The sequence below is a fragment of the Haliaeetus albicilla genome, chromosome 1, assembly GCF_947461875.1.
Source record: "Haliaeetus albicilla chromosome 1, bHalAlb1.1, whole genome shotgun sequence".
NCBI lineage: Eukaryota > Metazoa > Chordata > Aves > Accipitriformes > Accipitridae > Haliaeetus > Haliaeetus albicilla.
Genome location: NC_091483.1, coordinates 71,302,669 through 71,326,861, shown reverse-complemented (window position 1 = coordinate 71,326,861; position 24,193 = coordinate 71,302,669). Strand labels below are relative to the sequence as shown.

General features: G+C 39.4%; 1 protein-coding gene across 5 annotated transcripts in view; it reads right to left on the bottom strand.

Annotated features, from left to right (window-relative positions):
* The window catches only part of STK32B (serine/threonine kinase 32B), a 183,942-nt gene that overhangs the window by 18,054 nt on the left and 141,695 nt on the right, over positions 1–24,193 (bottom strand). For all 5 annotated transcript variants that reach the window (XR_011326550.1, XR_011326552.1, XM_069793765.1 and 2 more), the window contains 5 exons: positions 22,245–22,348; positions 17,772–17,888; positions 16,510–16,635; positions 9,861–9,992; positions 9,017–9,081 (listed from right to left, as the gene is read on the bottom strand). Coding sequence is in view for 3 of the 5 variants with exons in the window: in XM_069793765.1 (XP_069649866.1) it covers positions 9,017–9,081; positions 9,861–9,992; positions 16,510–16,635; positions 17,772–17,888; positions 22,245–22,348 (544 nt within the window). In the remaining 2 variants the exon portion in view is untranslated. The remainder of the gene's footprint in view (positions 1–9,016; positions 9,082–9,860; positions 9,993–16,509; positions 16,636–17,771; positions 17,889–22,244; positions 22,349–24,193) is intronic.

Sequence of the window (24,193 nt, the reverse complement as noted above, 5' to 3'; positions counted from 1 at the left end):
CAAGCCGTCTAGGCTAGTCACTAAGGTGCACCCACGACAGGAGTACATGTTATGCCCGAGGTGGGACACAGGACAATTATCTCCAGCTGGGTTTCACAACCCCGAGGTCTTCCCAGTGGATGGGTGCCTGATGTCCCCTGAAACACAGCAAGGGACAATCTGAATCTTAGCTAAATCTCTTACTGCCCTGTCTGCTTTACTTTCCCTGTTTCCAAAAAGGATATATATATATATATATGTACTTGCATATATGCATGCATCTATATGTACATTTTACTCTGCAACCCTTGTGCTATTATGGAGAGTCTATATGAAAATGGAGACCTTATAAGCAGTGAGAAAGCATAGAAGTACATACCCAGCCATCTCATCTAATAGTGGCCCATTTCAGACACTAGTGGACACTGTCAAAGAACAAGCTAAATGGAGACAAATGTCTGCTTTGGCATATCCTCCTTGCTTCTGATGTTTCCAGACATCCCAAACCAATGAGTGCATCAGAGGTCTCACGTCTCATGGACCTTGATGCATTTTTTCCCATGAATTTCTCTAATCCTTTTCTGAATCTTTTCATACATTTAGCATCCAAAGCATCACTTGGCAATGGGCTGCATCACACAAAAAAGCATGGTTTGTTTTCTTTTAAACCCGCAGCCTGATAACTTTGCGACATTGAGTTACCAGAAAGGGTGAATAATCATTGCTTAGTCATCTTCTCATTAAGTTTCAAAACATACTATTATTTAACCAGTTTCAGTCTTTTCAGTTGCCTCTTGTCTGAGTTTAAACTAGTTCAAGTCTAGGAAATCCTTCAATGTGAGCCATGCCACACCTCCAATCCTGTTTTTCTTTTTTTGCAACCATTCTCAGTCCTTTGTAACTTTTTTGGCATAAGGAAGCTGACTGTGCACAGAATGGAAGATGCGGGTGTATGTATATGAACATATCTCTGTATACACACGATGACATCTTGATGTTCATTTCTCTATAGGTTTCTTTGCAGTTATGAGCATATTAACATGTTTTAGTTGTCCACTAAGCATTGTGCTATCCACAGTCTTTTCAAAATCTCTCTCCTTCGTAACTGAAGCTAATTTAGAGTCTATTGTACTAAAGGTAAAGTTTAGATTATTTTCTTCCTAACAACGTATTTGCATTTATCACTACTGAATTTCAGCTGCCATTTTCTTATTACCCTGCAACTCAGAACCATGACTATCACTACCTACTGCAGTCCTCTGCAGTCAGATTTAGTTTTGACTACTCTGGTATCATAAGTGGACTTTGTCACCTCACCATTCACCTCCCTTTCCAACTCATTTATGAATATATTCAACAGATACACAAAGTATCAGAACGACTGGCAATAATAATGTTATACCATTACTGGCTTGTTTCTGTGTTGTTTCAGCAACTGTCCCCAAAATGTTTTCCTAAACCAGGATGAGGAGTTCAGTCTTCATGACTCATTCTTAATTTAAGGAGAGTCGTAACAAGCGAGAATTTATGCTAGTGAGGGACATGAAGAGAGATGAAAAGAAATCATGAAGGTAACCCCCTATGGTCACTGAACAGTCATGACCTGTTATGCAGCCATCATTTATCACAGATATGATTTGTTCCATGTAACCTATTAAAAAAATAAAAATCTTATATGGTGCTCAGAATCATACAGTTTTACTTCCTCTCCAAAATCTGAGATGTGCAAATGAAGATTTTTCTTTTCTCTGCCTATGAATTGACTTTGATTAGTTTTTATGAGGTATGTTTGTGTTTAATTTTCTGTAAATGGCAATGAATTGCTGACCTACAGTGCTGAGGATCTGCATCTTATGAGGATCTGCATCTGCATGTTATCGTGATCCTCCCAGGACCACATTTCAGCACAGAGAATGCTCTGATATATGCACCCCCCCCCCCCCCGAAACTTTCATTCCCAGTTTAATGTCCATTTGGTGAAGTGTAGCCACTACAATGGTATGGTTACTTGCTTAGGAAAAGTTTAGCCATTTTTCCTGGAAGGCTTAGAAAATGAGGTTCTAGATACTCATTAAACTTTTTTTTTTTTTTCCTCCATGAAACTGTGAAGGGAATACATTATTGAAATGATGGCTTTTGTATGACCACTCTTTTCTCCAAAAAAGTGAATTTGAAGGTATGCCTACAGAAAATTTACCATCTTGGACCTGCTGTGCTCAAATCTTTAGGCAGCTTGGCTCACAAAGAGAGTGACAGCTGGACTGGTAATTCTAAGCCAGTAATAACGAGCAGGAATCAAAGGCAGAAGTGAAAGGGCTTGTGTGACCAAGCAGCAGTTATTGGTGCCCAAAACCAAACCAGGTTCAACCATGTTCAGAAAGGCATCTTTCTAATTAGGTGAGATTGCAGGAGCAATCTCCAAAAGCAGATATATCCATTACAAAAGGGACAAGAAAGAGATCAGTGAAGAGCAGTGCAACCACTTGAAATGCCCAGAAAGAGATGGATCTAAACTGAATTAAGGTCAGCAAAAGTGGCAAGAAAAGAAAAGTTGTGCTGTAGCCTCATCCAAAAAGCATTCAGATATTATGGGGATTATGGTAATATAAATATCTCCAGAGACAGTAAGTGACATATAATACCTATTAAGAAAAGTACATTCAATGAGGTATACTGCAAATCATTATGAATATTCGATTCCAGTCAAACCAAAATGAAAGAGAGCACTCAGGGACTCTGGATTTGAATCTGAAAAGACAATTGAAAGGAAAGAAAAGGAACTACAAAAGGAGACATAATAAATTTAATCTTATAAAATGTGCAGAGAATATTAAGCAAGCTTTTCACCTATGATATGGACAAAATCAGACCATGATTTTAAACATCTTAATATGCTTAAAATATGCCCCCTCAACTTTCGCTGTTTATTCTGGGAATGGAGAGCTGTCTGTTCACCTAGAGCTGTTCAGTACCTTTTAGGAAAGAATGGGTATGGCCAAACAGTAGGAATTATAGTAGGAAAACAGAGGGAAATGTGCAGCAGCCATCTGACCCTTCAATTTCTGGCATTGAACAAATACTGAGAAGAGAAATAAGGTGTACTAGTAGGTTAGGAAAGAGGCAAGCCTGTTCACATCAATGGAGACTAGACAGCTGAATATCATAGCAATGCTATTGCATGATATTAATATTAATTAAAAAACCTCCAACTTCAAAATCATTAGTAAGTTTTTTGAAAGTTTCCGCTAGAATTGTTAAAAACATGGATATTTTGCTCATCACTCCATTGCATTTATTAAAATAGTTTTGCAGATTTCTAACCCATTTTCATGTACATTGGATATATGAAATACATATTCTACTCAGTAAAAGGTGGCTATATGATGTAACTTTCATGAGCAGGCTGATAATTTTGATGAAAAGTTTGTAAAGTGTCTAACTGAAGGATTATTATGCTTGTGGAGCAGATATTTCCTGTGTTTTCTCCCCTGTTCTTTTTTTGCTCAGCTCTTTAATCTTAAAGACATCTTTCAGGGAGAAGTAGAATCTCAGAAACGATAAAGAGTAAGAAATATGATTCCACTACAAGCAAATATTGAATCTGTTTCTTCATTTTTGGCTATTTCAGGTTTTGGACATTCATAAACAGATGTAGATGTACGTGAAGATTTGTCTAGTGATAATGGCACAAAAACAGCAAAATAATCTGTGTTCAGATTTTTAATAAAGCTACGAAAAAACAGTGTGGTTTTAACCATACAATATTTCTTTCCCCCCCCCAAAAAATTTGAAAATATAGCCTACAGCTTCTAAATGAGATCAAGTTCTTGAAAAATTGCTGGCAAGTCTATGGAAATACAAATTCAGATACTGCAGAATGTTTGATGCTGCATTTCTAGATATAATAAAGCATCTATCCATAGAAATAGATTTAAAACCAGAAAAAAAAATCATTTGTCAGCAAAAGGACCCAAACAAGTCCCTGAAATTATCTTCAGATCATATTCTCCAGCCAAGACCCAGTGCGTGGACCATTTTTAGACCACAGTTTATTTAGTTTATGTGTTCAAAACCAAGTAAGATATTTTACTGACAATCTTAAGAAGAACAGAAAACATTTCCTGCACCACATTCTAACTTGGATTGTAAAAGGGCTTTCCTATGTTATTTTACTTTGGACCAGGTCAGTGTGTACCCCTCTCTTAAAGATACTGGAAGATAGTGTCAATGTGGACAGATGACATTTATTCATGTCATATCAAAAGACACATATGTATTTTAATTTGTAGCTCACATCCACTGAAATACTGATGTTAGTAAGAATAAAGCCTTGAATGAAACAACACTTCAGCCACTCTGGTATCTGAAGCTCTGGAAAAATAAAATCAAGATAAAATCTGCTTACAGTGTAAGGGATTTCATTTTGGAGGCTTAATGTTTTCCTGCACAAATGAAGATGAAGGTATAAAGCTACCTCTTCAGAACAGCTTAGATGTTTTACATGGAGTAGAAGGTATTTTCAACCCATGAATGTTGCACATCCCTAAAGCTGCTGTTCCATTATACAAGTGTCCCAAGAGCAAATTACATGGGGGTGGAAGATGAACATGGCCCTTATTTACTTTTCCTTAATCCTTTTATTAGAAGAATGGTGTATCATAGGAATGACCGTTGACTCGGATCACAGAAAGGCTTTGGAACGTTCAGTGTCCATTTTGCAGACATGAAAGCAGTATTCCCTTCAGATTTCACAAATTACCTAGACTGTTTTATAGGATTAACAGTAATGAGAACATGCCTAGCTAAACTGAAGCATAGAACTACACCTGGACTTCTCTCCTATAACCTCCATTTTTAGCCCACAGGACAGTCTTTTGCACTCATGCAAATATTAGGAATTTTTTTTTTTTTTCTTTTTCTGGAAACTTTGCTTGATAGGGTTGTTTCCTGGCTTTTTTCTACAGAGTGACTGGGAATAGTTTGTAATCTCTCCAATCCTCTTCATCTCCCCAGTGACTTCTGAATAGCATCAACAGAAGACGCTCTGTGATCAGGAGTGTGTAAGTAAAGATACACGAATCTAACTTGTGTTACCCATTGCTGATAAGCACTGACTACACTTTTTTGTCCAGGAAGCCCTGTGCAATTAAATCCAATATATAAAGAAAACAGCTCATATCATGGCTCCAAGTCCTCCTTTCCTAATTCCTGATTTAACAAAACACATTTGCTCTATCATTCTGCAGTGTATGTTTGTGCTCTCTGACTGTATACAACATCTTACTTTTTAATTCTTCAAATCTTTCATCCTATCTCATAACTGTTCAAACCATAGATATCAGCTACTTAGTTAAACTACAGTCCAGCCAAATAAATTGCATTCAAGGACAAGGTAAGACTTACTGAGAAGTTTTATTGCCTGAATGCTGCCAGTAAAGCCATATGGAAAAACATCAGCCTTTTTAACTGAGCCCACTCGTTTGAAAGTTTGGCTTAGCTGAAATGGACTCATCTTGCTTAAAAGATTCCTATAAACACCAGTTTCCAACTACTTAACTATGGAAAGCAATAGAAAAGTGAAAATGTGCACATTCTCTCTTTGCTGGCATTATCTGAAACTAATAAGTTACTTCTTTCAATCACCTCAATTATTTTTTAATTCTTTTTAGCCTAGTAAGCCTTCCCCCCCCCCCCCCCCCCCCCCCCCCCCCCAATCTGCAATCTAAGAGTTTCTGAGAGTCTCCTGAGCTTCTTGGAAAGAAAATATGGCATATTTCAAGATTTGCAGTATCTGTTGCAGGATGAAATATATAAAGTAATAAAGAGACACAGCCTGGAAGCATCAGCAAAACATTCAATAAAAACAGATTCTGCAATTTTACGAGTATTAGATTGCAAGATGCTGTGGAACTGGGATGGTTAACATTATACTCTAACTACACATTACTACCTGACTTTATGTTGCTCAGTTAGAAACATCTGAATTTTTTCCTTGAATCCTTTTATTCTCATCTTTTCCCTTGAAAGATGGGCTAATTGTTTTGATTCCCACTTTCTTAGGATTTATGTAATGTTCTGTGCCACTGAAGTAAACTGTGCAGAAGGCTTAAATCACAATAGAATGTAGATGTTTGAAGCTGAATATAATGAATATTCATAAGGAGGTATGCAGATATTTTCAAATAGATAAACTATATAAGCAATTCTGGTCTACGTAGAGGAACGTGGAGGAATATCAAAACATCCGGCTGTGTAAATCTGAGGCTGACTTAAAGACCTGCTTGGGATTGACACCTCACCTAATGGTACTATCATATATTATTGCATATTGTGTTTGTAGGAACAGTTAATGTCTTTCAGCATCTGTAGCTGTTCCTAAGAACTTCTTTGGCCATGTGGCTTTGGAAATCTGTGTAAGCACAGCCTCAGCCTCTACAATACAGCCTTGAGGGCATAGAAAGGTCTAAGGAAACCCACCATAAATTACTCTGGTGTATACTGTGTAGCCTCTTCTTTCCAGTATGATGACATCTCTGTCTGTCTGTCCTGGTTTCAACTGGGATAGGGTTAATTGTCATCCCAGTAGCTGGTATGGTGCTATGTTTTGAGTTCAGTATGCGAAGAATGTTGATAACACTGATGTTTTCAGTTGTTGCTCAGTAGTGTTTAGACTAAAGTCAAGGATTTTTCAGCTTCTCATGCCCAGCCAGTGAGAAAGCTGGAGGGGCACAAGAAGTTGGCACAGGACACAGCCAGGGCAGCTGACCCAAACTGGCCAACGGTGTATTCCATACCATGGGACGTCCCATCTAGTATAGGAACTGGGAAGGGGCGGGGGGGGGAATTGCCGCTTGGGGACTGGCTGGGTGTTGGTCGGCGGGTGGTGAGCAATTGCCCTGCGCATCGTTTGTACATTCCAATCCTTTTATTACTACTGTTGTCATTTTATTAGTGTTATCATTATTAGTTTCTTCTTTTCTGTTCTATTAACCTGTTCTTATCTCAACCCACAAGTTTTACTTCTTTTCCTTATTCTCTCCCCCATCCCACTGGATGGGGGGAAGTGAGCGAGCGGCTGCGTGGTGCTTAGTTGCTGGCTGGGGTTAAACCACGACACTGTCATTGCTTTTATTTTGTTCCCATTAACTTGAATTCGCTTTGCACTTCAAAAGTTTCACACCTGCTTCCCCCCTTATTAATATTTTTATCTTTGAAAAATATTACAGAAGTCTCTCCATGTCCTTCTTCAGCTCTAATACAATTTAAAAAAGAAATGATTGTGGTCTGGCTTTAGACAATGCAGGATCTGTTGTAGTTCTGTACTAAATATTTTTCTTTTACCTTGTCAAAGCCAATCAAGTGATGACTGAAACACATGCTGTTCTGAATGAAGTGCATATGTTTTATCTTTTGCTTCCATTTTACTTGTACTCCATTTAAACTTCTCTTTGATCTTGCATCAGCCTCTCAGAGTCCTTTATAGCTTGTTGTTACTGTAATTGTGCAATATGAAACAAATGAAAAAAACTTCCTATGCACTGCTAAAAAAGATTTAAGAATAACACAGTAAAATCATGTCAAAAGAAATCGTTCAATGCTAGTGAACACACACAATAGGATTTTGAAATTGTTTTACAAAATCTGGTATTTTATTTTATCTTTCAAAAATTGCTGTCTACTGGGTTTCCTTGATATATAGCTTTGGAGTAGGTGAGAGAGTCATATCTGGAATGCACTAGCTGTATGAACAACTGCTTGGAAACACATTAAATTGATTTATCAATGTAATCTTTTTCTAATCTTGTTATTAAAATCTTAATAATTTTGATTTTTGTGGGTTATTAAAACTCCTATAAAACTCAGGCATTCCTTAGTTCACTGATACTAGAACTGATTCAAAGAAGTCCACCAAGACCCTTCTGAAAAACTTTTATGAGATGACTTGGTCTGGCTTTTCTTGTTTATCGCTCTTAAATAAACGTATGGATCTCTTGTGCTAGACATCATGCAAAATAACATGAAGAATCTGTCAGACCTTCCTTTTCTTTGTAAGTCCTCACTGTAGTTTCTGTGAGCAGTCAGTATTGGGCATAGACATGTCCCAAAGATTGTAACAGGAAAAATGGGGTTATATCTATGGCATAATTTCCTTCATGACCACATGTCAACTGTGCAAAGTTGACAATCCCTTTCCCAGTTTTAATTACAGAAGACAGTAATTACCTGCTTTGTAAGCATTAAGTAATATAGTCACAACTTTTTGATTAATTTCTAACATTTCACAACTCCATTAGAAAGGCTTGCAGATATAATTAGGTCAAATAAAACCACTGAATATACTTGGATGAAATGCAATAATTTGACCAAAGACACAAACAACTCCTCCCCTTTTATGAGCTATATCTGTTAATACAAACAGGTCCATAGTGTCTGCAACTCAAACACAGTGAACTATGTGAAATGCAGCGTATTAATTGGACCAGGAAGATTATTGACATCCTTGGGATTCAGACTTGTGTTCTATGAATTCTGGCTGAATCTTAGACTATGAAGCACTTGCTTTATGTCTGATATAGTTTTAATATTTAGCTCTGTTGAAATAAATAATGTTGAAATAAACTTTTTTATGGTGGTGAAGTATGAATAGCGTTTCCAAGTCAGAACACCGCAGTTTATATCATTAAAATTTCATGAGCTATCACTTCCCTTGGTTTTGTTTGAGTTGTGAGAAAGCAGCCCCTTGTATTGTATCTCCTTTGCTTAATTGCTAACAGTTTCTCTGGAGAGTGTCGGTGACATTTACCTTGTGTCTCTAACATACTTTCACCACAAACACTGCTGCTTGCTTTCAGAGATGGAAGAACTACAAAACCATCACACCAGAGACTGTAAGAGGAAGAAATCAATGGAAATCCAGCCTTTTAGCCCCTGCTGCTGTGATCATTAATCACTTTTCCTTACACTGGGAGAAAAAAAAAATGGTTCTCAAATTAATTTCAGTAGTGAATGCTAAACAGGCATTAAGAAACGCACTTACTTCTCTCTGTTGAATATGATGAATTCTTTCCTAACGGTTTCCAAGCACTGCTGCAGGTGTACGTTCTTTAAAAAACAGCATGAATAGGTTGATTAAAAAAGATGGAAAATCATATACAAAAATCACAACAACAGAAACAATACTGAACAAAAAGGCTTATGAATGAATACTATCAAAAGGCTTTTTGAAGACTCTTCAGAAGTGGGCTGTGCTGGCACAATCAATCTTTCTTCCTTTTGGAAGAAGTTCCCCACAAAGAATTCCTGAGGACTTTTATGTCTGATAGCTCTAAGAACAGCTTGCATGAACATTCAAAATCATTAGGAGCAGCAACAGAATTTATAAAACCTCACTGAAATGAAAATTCAAGCCTGGAAAACGATTATTTCTTAATCTTCTCAGAAGTTTAGACTGTTTATACAATGAGTGTTTCTACATGGGACACATTAGTCAAGACTGCCAGAGACAGCTTTAAAACATTTATGAAGAATGAGCTTTTCACCGCATACTTTTCATTTTTGGTACTAGGAGTGGATAAATACTCCTTGTAACTATCTGTCCGTGTGTGGGAAGCATATTTGCCAACTGGCAACACTTTTTCATACTTGAAAAGAGCATCTGTGAGAATCTTAAAAATTATTATAACTTAAACATGCTGTTACTATTTGACTGAAATAAATGGTTACTTTTCATGTTGCTTTGGAGATGGGTTATGCTACAGGTAAAATGACAGACATAGAGGTCAAGTCTATTTTCAGAGATGATAAAACTGAACTTAAATGAGTTTGTCTATTAAAAAGTGTAAATGAAACGACACTGACTGCAGTCACAGTCCACAGCTTACCAGTGGGCAGGTTTCCTTAGCTCCATCTTTGGATTTGTTTTTGGCAAGTCGCTTTTTCTTTTTATGGAGAGGCTTGGACTCTAAAATCATTTCTTCAAGTTCAAATGTAGGATCACAGTTCAGTCTTCCTTTCTGGTACAAAAGGATTGAAAGTTACTCTTTGAAGCATCATTGTGTTTTTGTAGTTTGCCTGGCAAGTGTTAATAGCATTAATAATTATCCTGCTTCCCAACCACATCTGTAAAATGAAAACTGTCTTTTTAGGCCTGGAGTGATGCTTGAAGTTTAAATAAGGGAGGTAAGATAAAAATCATATTATAAAGCAATTATAAAGAGTTAGATCCTCTTCCTAGTTATATACAGATGTACTGCTAGAGTGACTACATTATGTCACCCCAATGAGAGAGATTAATCTGGCCCAGAGTCTTCATCAAAATATCAGTTAGTGCTGTGGAGCATAAATAGCAACTGTAATAGTGCAGGAAGGATGGGGAGTACCTCTAAGACCTTAGCTGGTAAAACCTGATTTTCTGAAGAGTTACAGGTATTCAGTTACCTAGCTCCTGTCCGTGATAACAAAGGAAGGAGCAGGCCTTTTTTGGTTAGCAGCGTTTGTATCAAAAAATGGTTGATAGAATCATAGAATACCAGGTTGGAAGGGACCTCAGGAATCACCTGGTCCAACCTTTCTTGGCAAAAGCATGGTCTAGACAAGATGGCCCAGCACCCTGTCCAGCTGCATCTTAAAAGTGTCCAATGTTGGGGAATCCAGCACTTCCCTGGGGAGACTCCTGGAGAAGAGAAGGCTCCAGGAGACCTTATAGCAGCCTTCCAGTACCTAAAGGGGACCTACAGGAATGCTGGAGAGGGACTTTTTACAAAAGCATGTGGTGATAGGACAAGGGGTAATGGCTTTAAACTGAAAGAGGGCAGATTCAGATTAGATGTAAGGAAGAAGTTCTTCCCTGTAAGGGTGGTGAGGCACTGGAAGAGGCTGCCCAGAGAAGCTGTGGATGCCCCATCCCTGGAAGTGTTCAGGGCCAGGTTGGTTGGGGCTTGGAGCAACCTGGTCTAGTGGAAGGTGTCCCTGCCCATGGCAGGGGGGTTGGAACTACATGATCTTTAGTGTCCCAGTCCAAATCATTCTATGATTCTATGATTATTCCAATGGCTGATTGTTCTCATGGTGAAAAATTTTCCTCTCGTGTCCAGTCGGAATCTCCCCAGGAGTACCTTGCACACATTACCCCTTGTCTTTCCAATGTGACTCCTTGTAAAAAGGGAGTCTCCGTCTTCTTTGTAGCCACCCTTTAAATACTGGAACATGGTGATAAGGTCTCGCCTAAGCCTTCTTTTCTCAAGGCTGAACAAACCCAGTTCTCTCAGCCTTTCCTCATATGGCAGGCTTCCCAGTCCTTTAATCATCTTTGTGGCCTTTCTTTGGACCCTCTCCAGCCTGTCCACATCTTTTTTTGCATAGTGGGGACCAAAACTGAACACAATATGCCAGGTGTGGCCTGACAAGCGCTGTGTAGAGTGGGATAATGACTTCTTTACCTCTGCTGGTGATGCCCTTCTTGATGCAACCCAGCATCCTGTTGGCTTTCTTTGCCACAGCAGCACGCTGTTCACCCATATTGAGCTTGTTGTCCACCAGAACCCCCAGGTCCCTTTCCACAGAGCTGCTCCCCAGCTGGGTAGATCCCAGCCTGTGCTGCACTCCTGGGTTATGTTTTCTCATGCACGAGACCTTACCCTTGTCCCTATTGAGCTTCATAAAGTTCATGCTAGCTCACTCTTCCAGCCTATCCAGGTCTTCCTGCAGGATGGCTCTCCCTTCCGAAGTGTCCACTTCCCCACTGAGTTTGGTAACATCAGCAAACTTCATCAGGGTACACTTGATCCCGTCATCCAGATCACTTATGAAGATATTAGCGTTGGGCCCAATACTGATCCCTGGGGGACCCCACTTGTGACAGGTTGCCAGTTTGAAAAGGAGCTATTTACCACCACCCTGTGGGTGCTGTCTGTCAGCCAGTTCCCCACCCACCACACAGACCACTTGCCTAGACTATAACGCATCGGTTTCTCTAGGAGGAGGCTGTGGGAAACTGTATCGAAAGCCTTGGAGAAATCCAGGTAGACAATGTCCACTGCTTGCCCCACATCAACCGAGCAGGTTACTTTATCATAGAAGGCGATCAGGTTTGTCAAGCACGATTTGCCCTAGGTGAATCTGTGCTGGCTTTTCCCTATCACATACTTCATTCCAATCTATTATGCTTTTTCTACTCTATCCAATCTATTACGGTTTTTCTTACCTATTACTTACGTTACTTAAATAATCTGGATTCTCCATTTTTATGTTAATTTGTGATGCTTGAACCAAATCTTAAGATTCTTTGTTGTATCAGAAAGTCCTTTTTTAAGCAGGATGATTGGAAACACCATTTCTATGTGGTTGTTTCCTTCCTTAATTCCTTTCAGGTTCTTGATTCTTTCAGATCTTTTCAGCATAAAAGTTTACAGGAGCATAGTTTATGCCTTGAGGGTTTTTTTTTAGTTCTATTCATTAGTGCAATAAAGCCACCTCATGACAACATTTGGGATGAACTCTTCCTCTTATATTTAGGGATAAGAGCTAGGGTATGGCTGGAAATCTATGGTTCAGCTGAACCCAATAAATTTTTAAAAAGTCACAACTTGGCATCGTAGTTACTGGATCAGTGTTTTGCTACTTCTGTCATCAGAATAACAGGAGTTCCTTTCTTCTCCTCATTCTCTCAAAGCATTTAAAAAAAATTGCAAACAATTTGAATTGTGTGGTGGAAGATCTTAAAAGCAGCCTGTTTTCCTCTGGGACTTTCAAGAGTTCAATCACACCATTATCACCATCAAGGTGGAAGTACTAACGTAAGTCACATATAAATGGCAAATATTATTTAGCAACCAAAGACACTAAGCAGCAAAACCACATCAGAAACCACTTGTATAACTTGTGGTGTCCTACAATGAAACATTTGATTTAGAGATCACTCCATCATTTTTATTCCTAGCAAAGTCTGTATACTCAAAGTATAATATTAAGCTCTCTGATGCCTTTTCCTGTATACTATCCAGTTAGTTTTAGTAAATTATTTTTTTTATTAATGGAGGTTTATATCTTATTTACATTTATTTATAAATAAATAATTCTTTATATTTGATCAATATCAGTTCTTTTCTTGAGCATGTACAGTTTTAATATTTGTTTGAGCACTTAAAAAATACATCACTTAAATTCTGAAGCTTTAAAAATGAACACAAATTACATTTAAATAATTCCTTGCTTGCTTTATCAAATATTTAACAATACAAAAAAACTACTAACAATTTATGACTCCAGGCTGAATATAAAGAAACTAGCTAAACCATAAAGAAACATATGTACTAGTTAAGTAAGAACGATGTTTCTCAAACTACTGAGGGAGAAATTAAACTATGGGACCTTCCTACCACAGGCCTCCCACATGGCCTCTTGCCTGCAGAAGGCAGGCAAGCTCCTGACAATAATGGCAAGTTGTCAAAATTTATAAAACTCTGTAGTTATAAAACTCTCCCCAGATCACAGTGTATGTTGGGCCCAGTTCACCCTCTCACCAAAGCCTGAAAACCAACAAATATTTTGTTGTGTGGCCCCGGGTTAATCAGTGAAGGTTTTGCTGGTGCAACAGAGAGAGAAATTTTTGGAAAATGCCTGGCCAAACTTGGTCTCACGAAACAGTAAAGTTTACTATTAAAAGAAGTGTTGTGCTAGAAAAGTTGCTTTGATTTTTACCTTCTCACTGTTTTTTCCTAACACACCTGACTGACCAGGTGGAACAAGCTCTGCAATATCAGCGTCTGTCCTGAAGTGTCTGGTAGAGCTTGTAATGGGACTTTCCGATTAATCTTTTATCTAAAGTTACTTAGTAACTTATCTGAAAGTTACATTTATCTAAAGTAGCTTCTAACTCCTATTTTCTTTTAAACATATAATATTATTTTGCCTCCAATATTACAGATTTCCCTGCAATATTATAGATTCCCACCAAAACACAAATAAGGTGAATCCAAATGTGAGAAGAATAGCTGTCTTTGAACATGTTTAATGGCAGACAGTTCAAAGTATTTCAAGAGGACTTCCTCTTTTCTCAGTCTCCATCACATTCAACATTGTCAACATCAACCACAGAGACAGGCCACTTGGCTAATAGAGCAGACACATAGGTTCCATAATTGCTTCTGAAATTACATTGAAAATTACTTTTTTCACCATCCTTAAGAAGTCAGGAAACTTATCTATACTCTCTCAGGAGCAAGGTACTCTCAAAACAGCCTAAATCCAGGTGGAAAAAAGCAAACAGCCACATGAGAACTGTGAATTAAGGAGTTAGGGTTACTTGTCTGTAGCCAGATGCAGACCATCACACACTTATCACAGAATCATGGAATCATTTCGGTTGGAAAAGACCTTTAAGATCATTGAGTCCAACTGTCAACCCACCACCACCATGCCCGCTAAACCATGTCCTGAAGTGCCACGTCTAACGCGTGTTTTGAACACCTCCAGGGATGGTGACTCCAGCGCTTCCCTGGGCACCTGTTGTGCCCCAGCTCTGGGTAGGCTGCGCATAAGCCAGCTGGATGTGGAAAACTTGGAGGCCCTTTATTAGGTCCTATTACTACAGCTGAAGTGCCATACCTCACTGCTTAGGAGGCAGGCATAGCAGGGTGGCACACATCACGCTAGTTGGCTGTACACTCCTGGACCAAAGCGGGCTTAAGTCCAATCCTCAGGAGCAGAGTTAAGATGGAGGACATGGCCCTATGAATTCAAGCTTGAGTGGGAGCAAGGAGGAGACCGAGGAGATGTCTGGGGAAAGGAAACCACTGGAGCAGCAGCAGGAGCGGGGAACAGACTTGCCATCGGCAGGTTTCAGTAGCCAGTTTTGCTGAAGCAGATTGAAGTCGTCTCTTTTGACTTTAAGTCCTAAGACGTGTACCTAGGCACGACTGTGCTTTGCAGAGTCTGGGACTCTCCTGGATCCCCAGGTATGTTGTACCTTTGAGTATGGGGAACTGGATCCCTCTTGTAAAATACAAAGCAGGGTTGTGAAGTTTCCTGCATGCTGACAGTTGTGGATTAAACTTTCAGCTAGGAATAGGAGGTCTAAATAATCTGTTGAGTTTTGTCTGAGAAGGAGTCAGCCCACACCTACGATATCTCAGAGAGCAGCTCTAACTTGAAAAAAAGGAAAAGAGGAAAAGCAGTCTCCATTCATCTTGTAGATCCACGGCACCACAGAGAATGGAGTTCACGGTCCACCAGGCCAGGGAGGAGCTTTGTTCTGCAGGGCTTTGCTTAGGGTAGCAACCTGGGCAAGCATAGAGGAAGGGCCAGGCATGGCACAGCAGTTATTCCAGCTGCAGGGACATTGAGTGAGAGGGAAGAAGTCCTGGCCTTGGTTTGGTAGATATGGCATTCACTTCTCAAGCTTTCAGCTTGCACCACCATTGAGCCACAACATGAAAGGAAGGAATTTCAGCCCTGGTGAACATTGCTCTGAAGTGCCTAAGAGGGTCCTGCCTTTCTCTCCACCCGTTGTGCTAGTTACCTGCTGTATTCCTGGTCTTTCCCCAAGCTCCCTGAGGGAAGCCCTGCTTGTCCACCCGTAGCTTTCATCTCCTGCAGGACTTTGCTTCCAGGAAAGGCTCTGGTCAGGTGCCAAGAAGCACAGCAAACACTGCCAGCTCTGTCTTGGCAACCCACCCGGCTGCCTTTGCTCCATTAGGCAATGCCCTCTCGCCCTCAGCTTCTGCAGGGCTCGATCCTGCCCCCATCAGGTTTAGCAAGAACTCTAATGTGTGCCTGGATGAGAACAGGGTCTAGGTATTCCCCCTTCCTCGACTTTCTTTACAGCTGCATAAAAAAAGAATATAAACAAACCTTAGTATGCTACAGATGTATTGTTTGGAGAAGAATTATGGTGTAGTATGACAGAACAAAGGGGAGAAGCATGGTAACACTGCAGTCATTACTTTTTATTCATGGTCCTCAAATCCATTTAGCTTACAAATGATCAAAATGGAAATATCCAGAAAATACCAACAAAATGGAACCACAGTAAAAAAGAAACCACCAGATTCCCTCACAGAATCTGGATGTTTTAGAGTAGGAAACTGTCACAAAGGAAATAGGTCAGTCTTTTGGAACAGTTTTTTTTAACTGAAAAAGGAACAGCACAACTGGGATATTAAAAAGTCTTGCAAATGTTACTCAGATGCCTAACTTTCAGAGCAGCAACAATCTTCTTGGTATTCTTTGGCTCAGAGTTAACTCTGACAATCATTTGCTCTAACAGCTGAAATGCAAAGTCTGGAAAATGTATTTTTTTATTCGAAAGGGAACAAAAAGTGAACCAAGGTTAATTAGATTTTGTTGTGATCGAATGAAATGGGCCAAATTTTCCCTTAGCTGTGACTGAATAAATGAAAGGAGAATCCAAAGTAAAGCTTCAGTGAGAAGTAAATCATTGAAGAGCAATACATGCAAGTGTAAACAAGTAAAACGGCAATGATAATTAAAGTCAGAATTTGCAAACACAGTTCACCTGGAATATCGACTTACATTAGGAACAAAGCCTGGGGTCACAGCTTTCTCTAAAACAGCATCCCAGTTGACATCAGCTAGGTATGGAGAGCTTTGGATGTCTGCAAGGCTTGAAAGACGGCACTCCGGGTCCTTAGTGAGGAGCTGTGATCAAGCACAAGGCATTTTCTAAGGGACTGGATGCCATATGAAAGAGTAAATGTATCACAAGCATAAATTGTATGATACACAATTTTGAGTAAGAAAATGGCTAGGGAATCTTCTAACACCTCCTGCAAGTCCCAGTCCAAAAAAAAAAAAAGTAATAACTCATAGGATATGAAAATAATTTAATTGCCACCAGATGGCTGTTGCAGGCACAAAGTGTATAAATGTATTAGTAATTGTCCTGAACAGTAATAAAAGTCTGTTTACAAATACACAAGAGTCCAAGTGACACGAAGCATCACAGTTCAATGCCCCCTAACAATTTGTATTTCATCTTTAATTTATTGGAAGATATAGTTACACTGAGCATCCTGGCAGCAATTAAAATTAACCACCTCATTGCTCCATCTATCAAAAATAGATTGCTCATTGCTGCAAAGGAAATTGATCTTGTATTGCTCTATTTACACATTCACAAACATCTCCTGCTCCAGTATCAGTACTGATAGTCTGAAATACCTAAAAGAGACAGATAAGCCTTGCAGCATGGCCAGAAAATTAAACCAAACAAATAACTGGGATTTGAGGAAGAAAGTGAGTTCCAGGGTTGTGATGCATTCGGAAAGAACCCTGTTTAGTGACATTTACAGCAAGTGGCTCGACTTTTCTTTTTGCAACTATAGCACCATGGGACAGGGAGAGTTACAGCCCTTTTCATCTCTAAGCTCCCTGACTGGAAACTGTAGCAGAAATCCAGAGGGCAGAGTGGTCCTCCCTTCCCTCTCCCACATGCACAGCTAGGGCTGGAGAGGAGGGGCCCAGGGCACAGAGTGGGAATTACTGATCCCCAAAGTTTTGCTATGACTAGTGAATCAGTTTTAAAATAAACAAAATGTTAGATTTCTATTTCTTTGAGGCCACGAAAACCCTGAGTCTGAGCCTAAGAATAATCCAGCTTCTCAAGAGAAAATACTGCACCACCCATGTACAGGAAAATCTAGGAATAAGCACTGCTTTCTTACCCTTGACATTTCGGCTACCTAATGTGTGTGCTTGCCTGATGCCTCTGCATTGTTGGGGGGGCTTCTGGAAGAGGAGAGAAGAGCGGACAGAAGGTGTTTGTGCTTTCTTACCTTTTTCAGTAGTGCTATCATGCCCTTGCACCATGCAGATGAGTAGTGAACTCTTTCTATCTTGAACATGTTGAGTATCTCATCGATAGGGGTGGCTGAATGAATTTCATAGGGCCTCTGGGATAAAGTTAAATCAATATCAAGTCAGCAAGAATGGATAAAAGAGTGTAGACAGTTCACATTTTCCTGAGCTCAGTATTGTTTATGCTGGAAATATCAAAACCACCAAAACATCTTATAACAATTTTGAGGCTAATCCTTCTTTGGGTGTGTGCTTTTCTTTGGTCATAATGAATGTAATTACTCATAGATGTATTTCCTGTGCAAATTTTTCTCTCATGAAAAGAAGTATCAGTTCAAATGAGATGGCTGCATAATTTTGTTCCTGGGACATTCTGTGTGAACCGTGGATTATTTACCATTTTTTACTTGTAGTACTAGAATGTACTTGTGATCTAAACTGACAAAATGGAAAAGTGGTGGCTGAAGGGAGCTTTGTCACCCTGATTTTGCTGAGTAGTAGATAGAAGAAATTAAAAAATGCTTACGAAAATCTGTGTAAGAACCACAGTAAAAAAGTACTCAGCAAATCCCAATCCTTCTCCTTTTCCCTTTTTGAAATCTAAAATTAACTCATTACATGGAACTATGGATTAGATGGACCTGCTGTCCTGGTTTTGGGCCTAAATTCTTTTATAGGTGAAGAGAAACCCTAGTCTTCACAGTGCTTTGTTCAGGAAGATTGCTGTGATTTATCTTTTACTAAATGTAGCATTTGGAAATGAAAGTATGACATATAAATTTATATACTTATTATTGTGCACTTATTTTTTTAAAGGCTTGTATTTGTGAAGCAAGTTGATACTCATAGAATGATACTCTATGTTGATGTACTTTTTTAAACATGGATAGAGTGTGGATTGCTTGTGAATTAAGTTGTACCCAGCAGATGACAAATATGTGATCTGTGATACGAGATCTGCAGCCAAAAGCCATCATAGCAGCAATGTGCGAATTGATGCACCATAATTCATACACAACATAGAGTTACCTCAACAGCAAAGGGCAGACACTCATTACCTTCACTAAGAACTGAATCATCCCTTGACTTTTGCTAGCATGTACGGGTATAAGATCATAATTTAAGAATATTTCTAGGTGTTAGTTATCTAATCTGATAGCAAATTAGAGCCACTCTTCATAAAGGCCCAGAAGATATTCTTATTTTGAAAAGAAGACTCGTGCACATGTTTAACTTTGAGCATGTGTATGAAACCAACTCCATTCCAAGTCATTGGGATATTCTAAAATTAAATCCAAGGATTGCTTAAATCTTTTTGCTTTGATTCACATTCTGTTAGTCTGTTGTCATTTAGCTATACCATGTCCATATGAATTCAACAGGACCTAAGTGCATGCTCTGAATACATAATATTCTTGAATCAGGTTCAAAACTGTCATTTGAAATAGTCTGTCATATGCTTTTCCCTACCTGTGGTAATGCTGCCATAAAACAGCTATTAAAAATGAAAGGTTAACATTCTGTCTGTTGTCAAGAAGTAACCTACTGCTGATTTAGACTTGATATAATGATGTGACCAATATGATCACTGAGCCAGAATTTACACCAATTGTTGGAAATGGTGACTTAGCTCTAAAAATAGCAACTTTAAGGAATAATGACTCTTTGAAAGAAGTAAAAAGTGAGAATAAAAATAAGAAAGTTTTTCTGTTAAGGATGTTTCTGCACATGCCTTTTTCCTCACTGCAAAAATCCTTTAAAACCTCACCTAATTTTAATTATTAGCATTCTTCCATCTTACTTGATTTTTTTAGATTTGCGGAGATTTTTAATATTGTTCTTAGTTAATTTGAACTCTAAATACTCATAGAAATGGCCATTATATGCTTGGTCTTTTGAGATCCTTCACACCTATATTGCCCATGTTTTTCAGCTATTCAGTCCACTTGAGCATCAGACCCCTTCTTTTTTATTTTGTGAAAAAGGAAAAACAAAATCTGCTTTGTCTTTGTTCATGACGTTTTACCAAAGTTCATTGTAAACCATTCACATCACAGTGAAAGTCGGAGTCCAAGAACCTCACTTACTACCTCTTTCCTTCACTTTGTGTCTGTTGAGAGCATGTTATATAGAGTTAGTGTAATATTTTAGCAGTTGTTTATGGCTTGGGAAAAGACTCATGTGTCAGGGTTTGCATCATGCAGTTTAAATTCCTGAACTTGGGGAAAAGACGAACATTTCATGCAAAGCTTTACAAACTTGTGGTTTTGGTTATCGGGTCTTTTACTGGCAACTGGCTAAGGAGAGAAATGTTCCTGCAACTTAGGGAGAAATGCTAGCACCACTGGGCACAACCAAAAAACAGCCCAGACAGCTCTGTACTGGACGCAACCTAAAATGATCAAAATAACTCCTCCTTTTTAACGCTCCTTCCTTTCCTCTTGCCTTCCCCATGCACTAACGCTCCAAGTGGAGCAAGTCCTCTCTCCGGGTGGCCCTGCCCAGTGCAACACCTTCCCCTTTCCCCGGAGCTGCACTGAGCGCCCACCCCGCTGCTCTGGGGCGATGGGGCTCTCTTCTCGCTGCTGAACAAAGAGCTGGGGGGGGGAACGTGGAGGAGGAGGGGGCTGCCTGCCTGCAGGTTTAGCTTGCAGCCTCTTCGCGGCCATCTGCAGGGGGCCGCTGCTGAAGATGGAGCTTTGGAGCTCACCGCTGTTGCAGACGGCAACGTGCCTCAGGTTAAGCACATTTCCTCAACCCGCCGCTACTTCTCTTGTCATCAGTCCTGTCAGTTTAGGCCTTGTCTACACTAGAAAAATACAGAAACGCAGTTCGGGAAGAAACACACCTTTTCCTAGGCCGTACAAAGGTGTGGGCTGCCAAGCCACCCTCTGGCTTGCTCAGTGGGCAAGAGCCGCTCTTCAGGAGAAAACAAGCAGCTGGCTTGGTTGAGTGGAGCATAGACAGATGGCAATGTTTTTATTTAAAAAAAAATAAATTGATTCAGTCTCAGCTTCGCTTCGTCTGTAGCCAGATAGACTTATTCAGAGAAGACTGTACAGATCTTGGCAAATGGATACCATTCTATATGATTTTTCATTTATAAAGTGACCAGGTATCTTTTGTGATTAGTCTTGGGAGTTCAGCTTTCCTTGCACAATCATTCATTGTGCTGCTTTCTTGGAGACGCTCATTGGCGAAAAGGTTGATATAAAACCAGCAGGATGTTCCTTTAATTTATTATATGTGCAGCTAGTACTACCGTCTATGACTAGGGTTGAGAACGTATTATGCTTATCGCTGCCAGACCTTGACCATTCAGGCTTAAGTTTTCCATCCTGGGAAGAATGTCAGCTTAAAAACTCAGTAATTTTTGAGAATGACGGTAGACAAAAATTGCAAAGACTCTTTTATTTTTTTTTTAAAGGTTTTCAGTATTCCTGTGCTTTGAGAGCAGGCACCAAGGTTTGGCATGGGAGACATCTTCGTATCAGGAGCATTATTTTTGCCATTTCTATGGAAATAAAAATAGCTGGGCCCAGTTTTAGGCCTTTGAAAAATGTAGCTTCTGGATTGAAGTAACAATATGCAGACACTCTAAAATGTAGGTTTCCATCTAAAAATTGGAATAATAGTTGTTCTTTATTTCTAGTTTCCCTTTTCTGTCATCCTACATGAAACTGAGAGATCTTTGTGGGATGGATTGTCACAGAGTACCTAGCAGGACAGGGTAGCAGTACTGTGTTAGTGTCATATGAAAACAAATAGTCCTCCCTTAAAAACAGCATACTGCAATGCAATAAAATCCTCTTTCCAAAATAGGAATTAAGAATTAAAAAATGCTGCTACTTGAGCTACATGTCATTATCCTGAAATAGTAACTAAATTACTCTTTTCCATAGGGAATAGTAAATATTTAAGCAACCAACTCCAATCCTTTGAACCAAATGGAAAAGAATTTTCCATTATCTTCTGTGATATTTGACCATGCTCAGGAAGATTTTTCATTAAGCTTAATCACATAATTGATTAGATAAGTAACAAGTGCACTGGCAGATAAGCATTTTCTGTAGTTGGGCCAAGCATCTTCGAGTATTACATTAGGTCTTTTAAGGCATTAGCCAAGAGAATCAAAGATGTAATAAAGCCTGAAGTAACTCAACTTCTATTTGAAAAAAAATGCCATTATTTCCAGTTCAGCCTTGTTGAGAAGCCATTAAAGCATTAGGCCTTTCCTTAGCCAAACTTAGCAAAAGTTCATAACGTAATTGAGAGTGGGGTGAAACTTTCCTAGGAATGCTTCCAGCTGGGAAGGACTCAGGACAGCATTCCTGACCTGAACCACAGTCTCGTCCACTCAAATTTTATGAAGGGTGCACACAGGGGCACTGCAAACTTCAGGACTTCTGTCAAACAGTGTGTTAAATAACAACAAAACCTGTCGTTCTTACCCAACCCCTCAGTAACTCATATGCTGTGATTCCCAGTGACCACCAGTCTACAGGGTACGAGTATCCTGGACCTCCATCCATAAAGGCCTGGAACACTTCTGGAGCTAAAACAATAAATCAAGTTTTGAAAAGACATTATATTAAGGTTAGATTATGGATCATTAATGTTGACAGTTGAAAAATGAATAAGGACACAATTAACTGGAATTAAATACATTTGTAACCACAGCATTTTCAGGATGCAGTTTCAGTGCCTTGGTTTGCTGGCAATGAGTGCTTTTGTACAACAAAGGGTGTGCTGCTTTGTGTGTTTGGTTGCTTTGCTGAGAGGAAAGCGGTGGTGTAACCCTGGCTGTGCTCCTCCATCTGCACATGCAATACTCTCATGTGCCGCTCTGCCAAAGCAAGGGTCTCTAAGGATATATCTACTCTGGGTTTTGACCAACCACGTGGTCAATGCTGAGCTGAGGGTTATACCACATCTTTTGCTGCAGGATCACCATGTTTCACCTAATGCTGAGCAGAGCTAGAGGCAGGAGAACAGTCAAGATGGCCCAGAGCTTGATCCTGGATTGGCTTTATGCCCAGCTCTCAGATCAAACCCCATACTTTATCATCTGCGTTATGTGCTTCTGGGGAGCCTTCATGGGTTAGGGTTTTTCAAAAGCCAGTAGTTTTATATATTAATTCCTACCTGGCCCATCTGGGTTTTATGTTATGTGACTAAAACAAAGTAATGGGATGGGAATTCCTGAAGTGTCACTTGGAATATTTAGGGTAAAACGCAAACATTTTATGGGACAAATATTTGCAAGCAAGGTGATTCTTTGCGTCTGATGGAAATGTTGGGCATGGTAAATCTCACCTTATTCTACACTTGAATAGAATTAATCAAGGGGGATTTACAAGTTTAGATAAGTTTACAAGTTTACAAAGGGGATTGAGCATGGTCAAATTTACAATTCAGATTGAGAATGCTAATTCAGTCCAAATCCTGACACTGACTGTATGTTGTGAGAAACTCTGTCATGACTGGAAGTAACCACACTATCAATAAAGTAATGAATTCCATAAAAATAATTATCTGGGGGGGAGGAGAGGGAAGATCTTTTCAAAACAAGGATCCAGTTAGCTAATTTAATCAAGAAAGACATAATAAATAACGCCACTGTGGTTTCTTCAGAAAACCATATATAAATAAGAGAGGATATGAAATGAAATTAAATGAAATGAAAAGTCAGTCATGCTTTTCTAATTATTTCACAGCAGAATTTCAGTACACTTTGTGAAAACAGCACTTTCCCTGGGGATTTTCTAAACAACACTATCACTAACCGTAACAGCCTGCTAGATTGCAATTACCCTGTAAACCTCTTCTGGCCACAATACTGAATCTAATGTACCACATTACCACCTGATTACCATCACATCACTTTCTAACGGGCATACTGCAATGAATAATGTAATCTGGTCACACTTACTTCTGACTGGCAGCTTGGGATTTAACTGTGGCATTTAAAGAAGCACCTTTAATTAAAGGAAAGGCATTCCTTCCAGAGGAGTTGTTGCAGTCCTTCCATCATTATGGATGGCAAACTAACAAAACCTCTAAATAGGATTGGTAGGAGAACTGCAGGCACCTAAATAAACATTTTTCCCAGAATACATGTGTTTGGAGAATAGCTGATCATTGGATCTCTGGCATAGTTAAGCTTGTGCTGTGATCCAGTATGGTATGAATCAACAATGCCATAAAAGTCATCACACTGAGTTAGCTCTGTCTCCCCTCCAGATAATAGAGCTTCACTTGGCATGCTGTATCTCCAGATGCACTTCAGATCTTGTTTGCATGTTGCTGGGGATCTGTGTAGGCACAACTTACATGTGTGTGGGCTATCACATAGATAGATGCTAAGAGGATAGGCAGGATTATTTTGTGTTACTTCAGT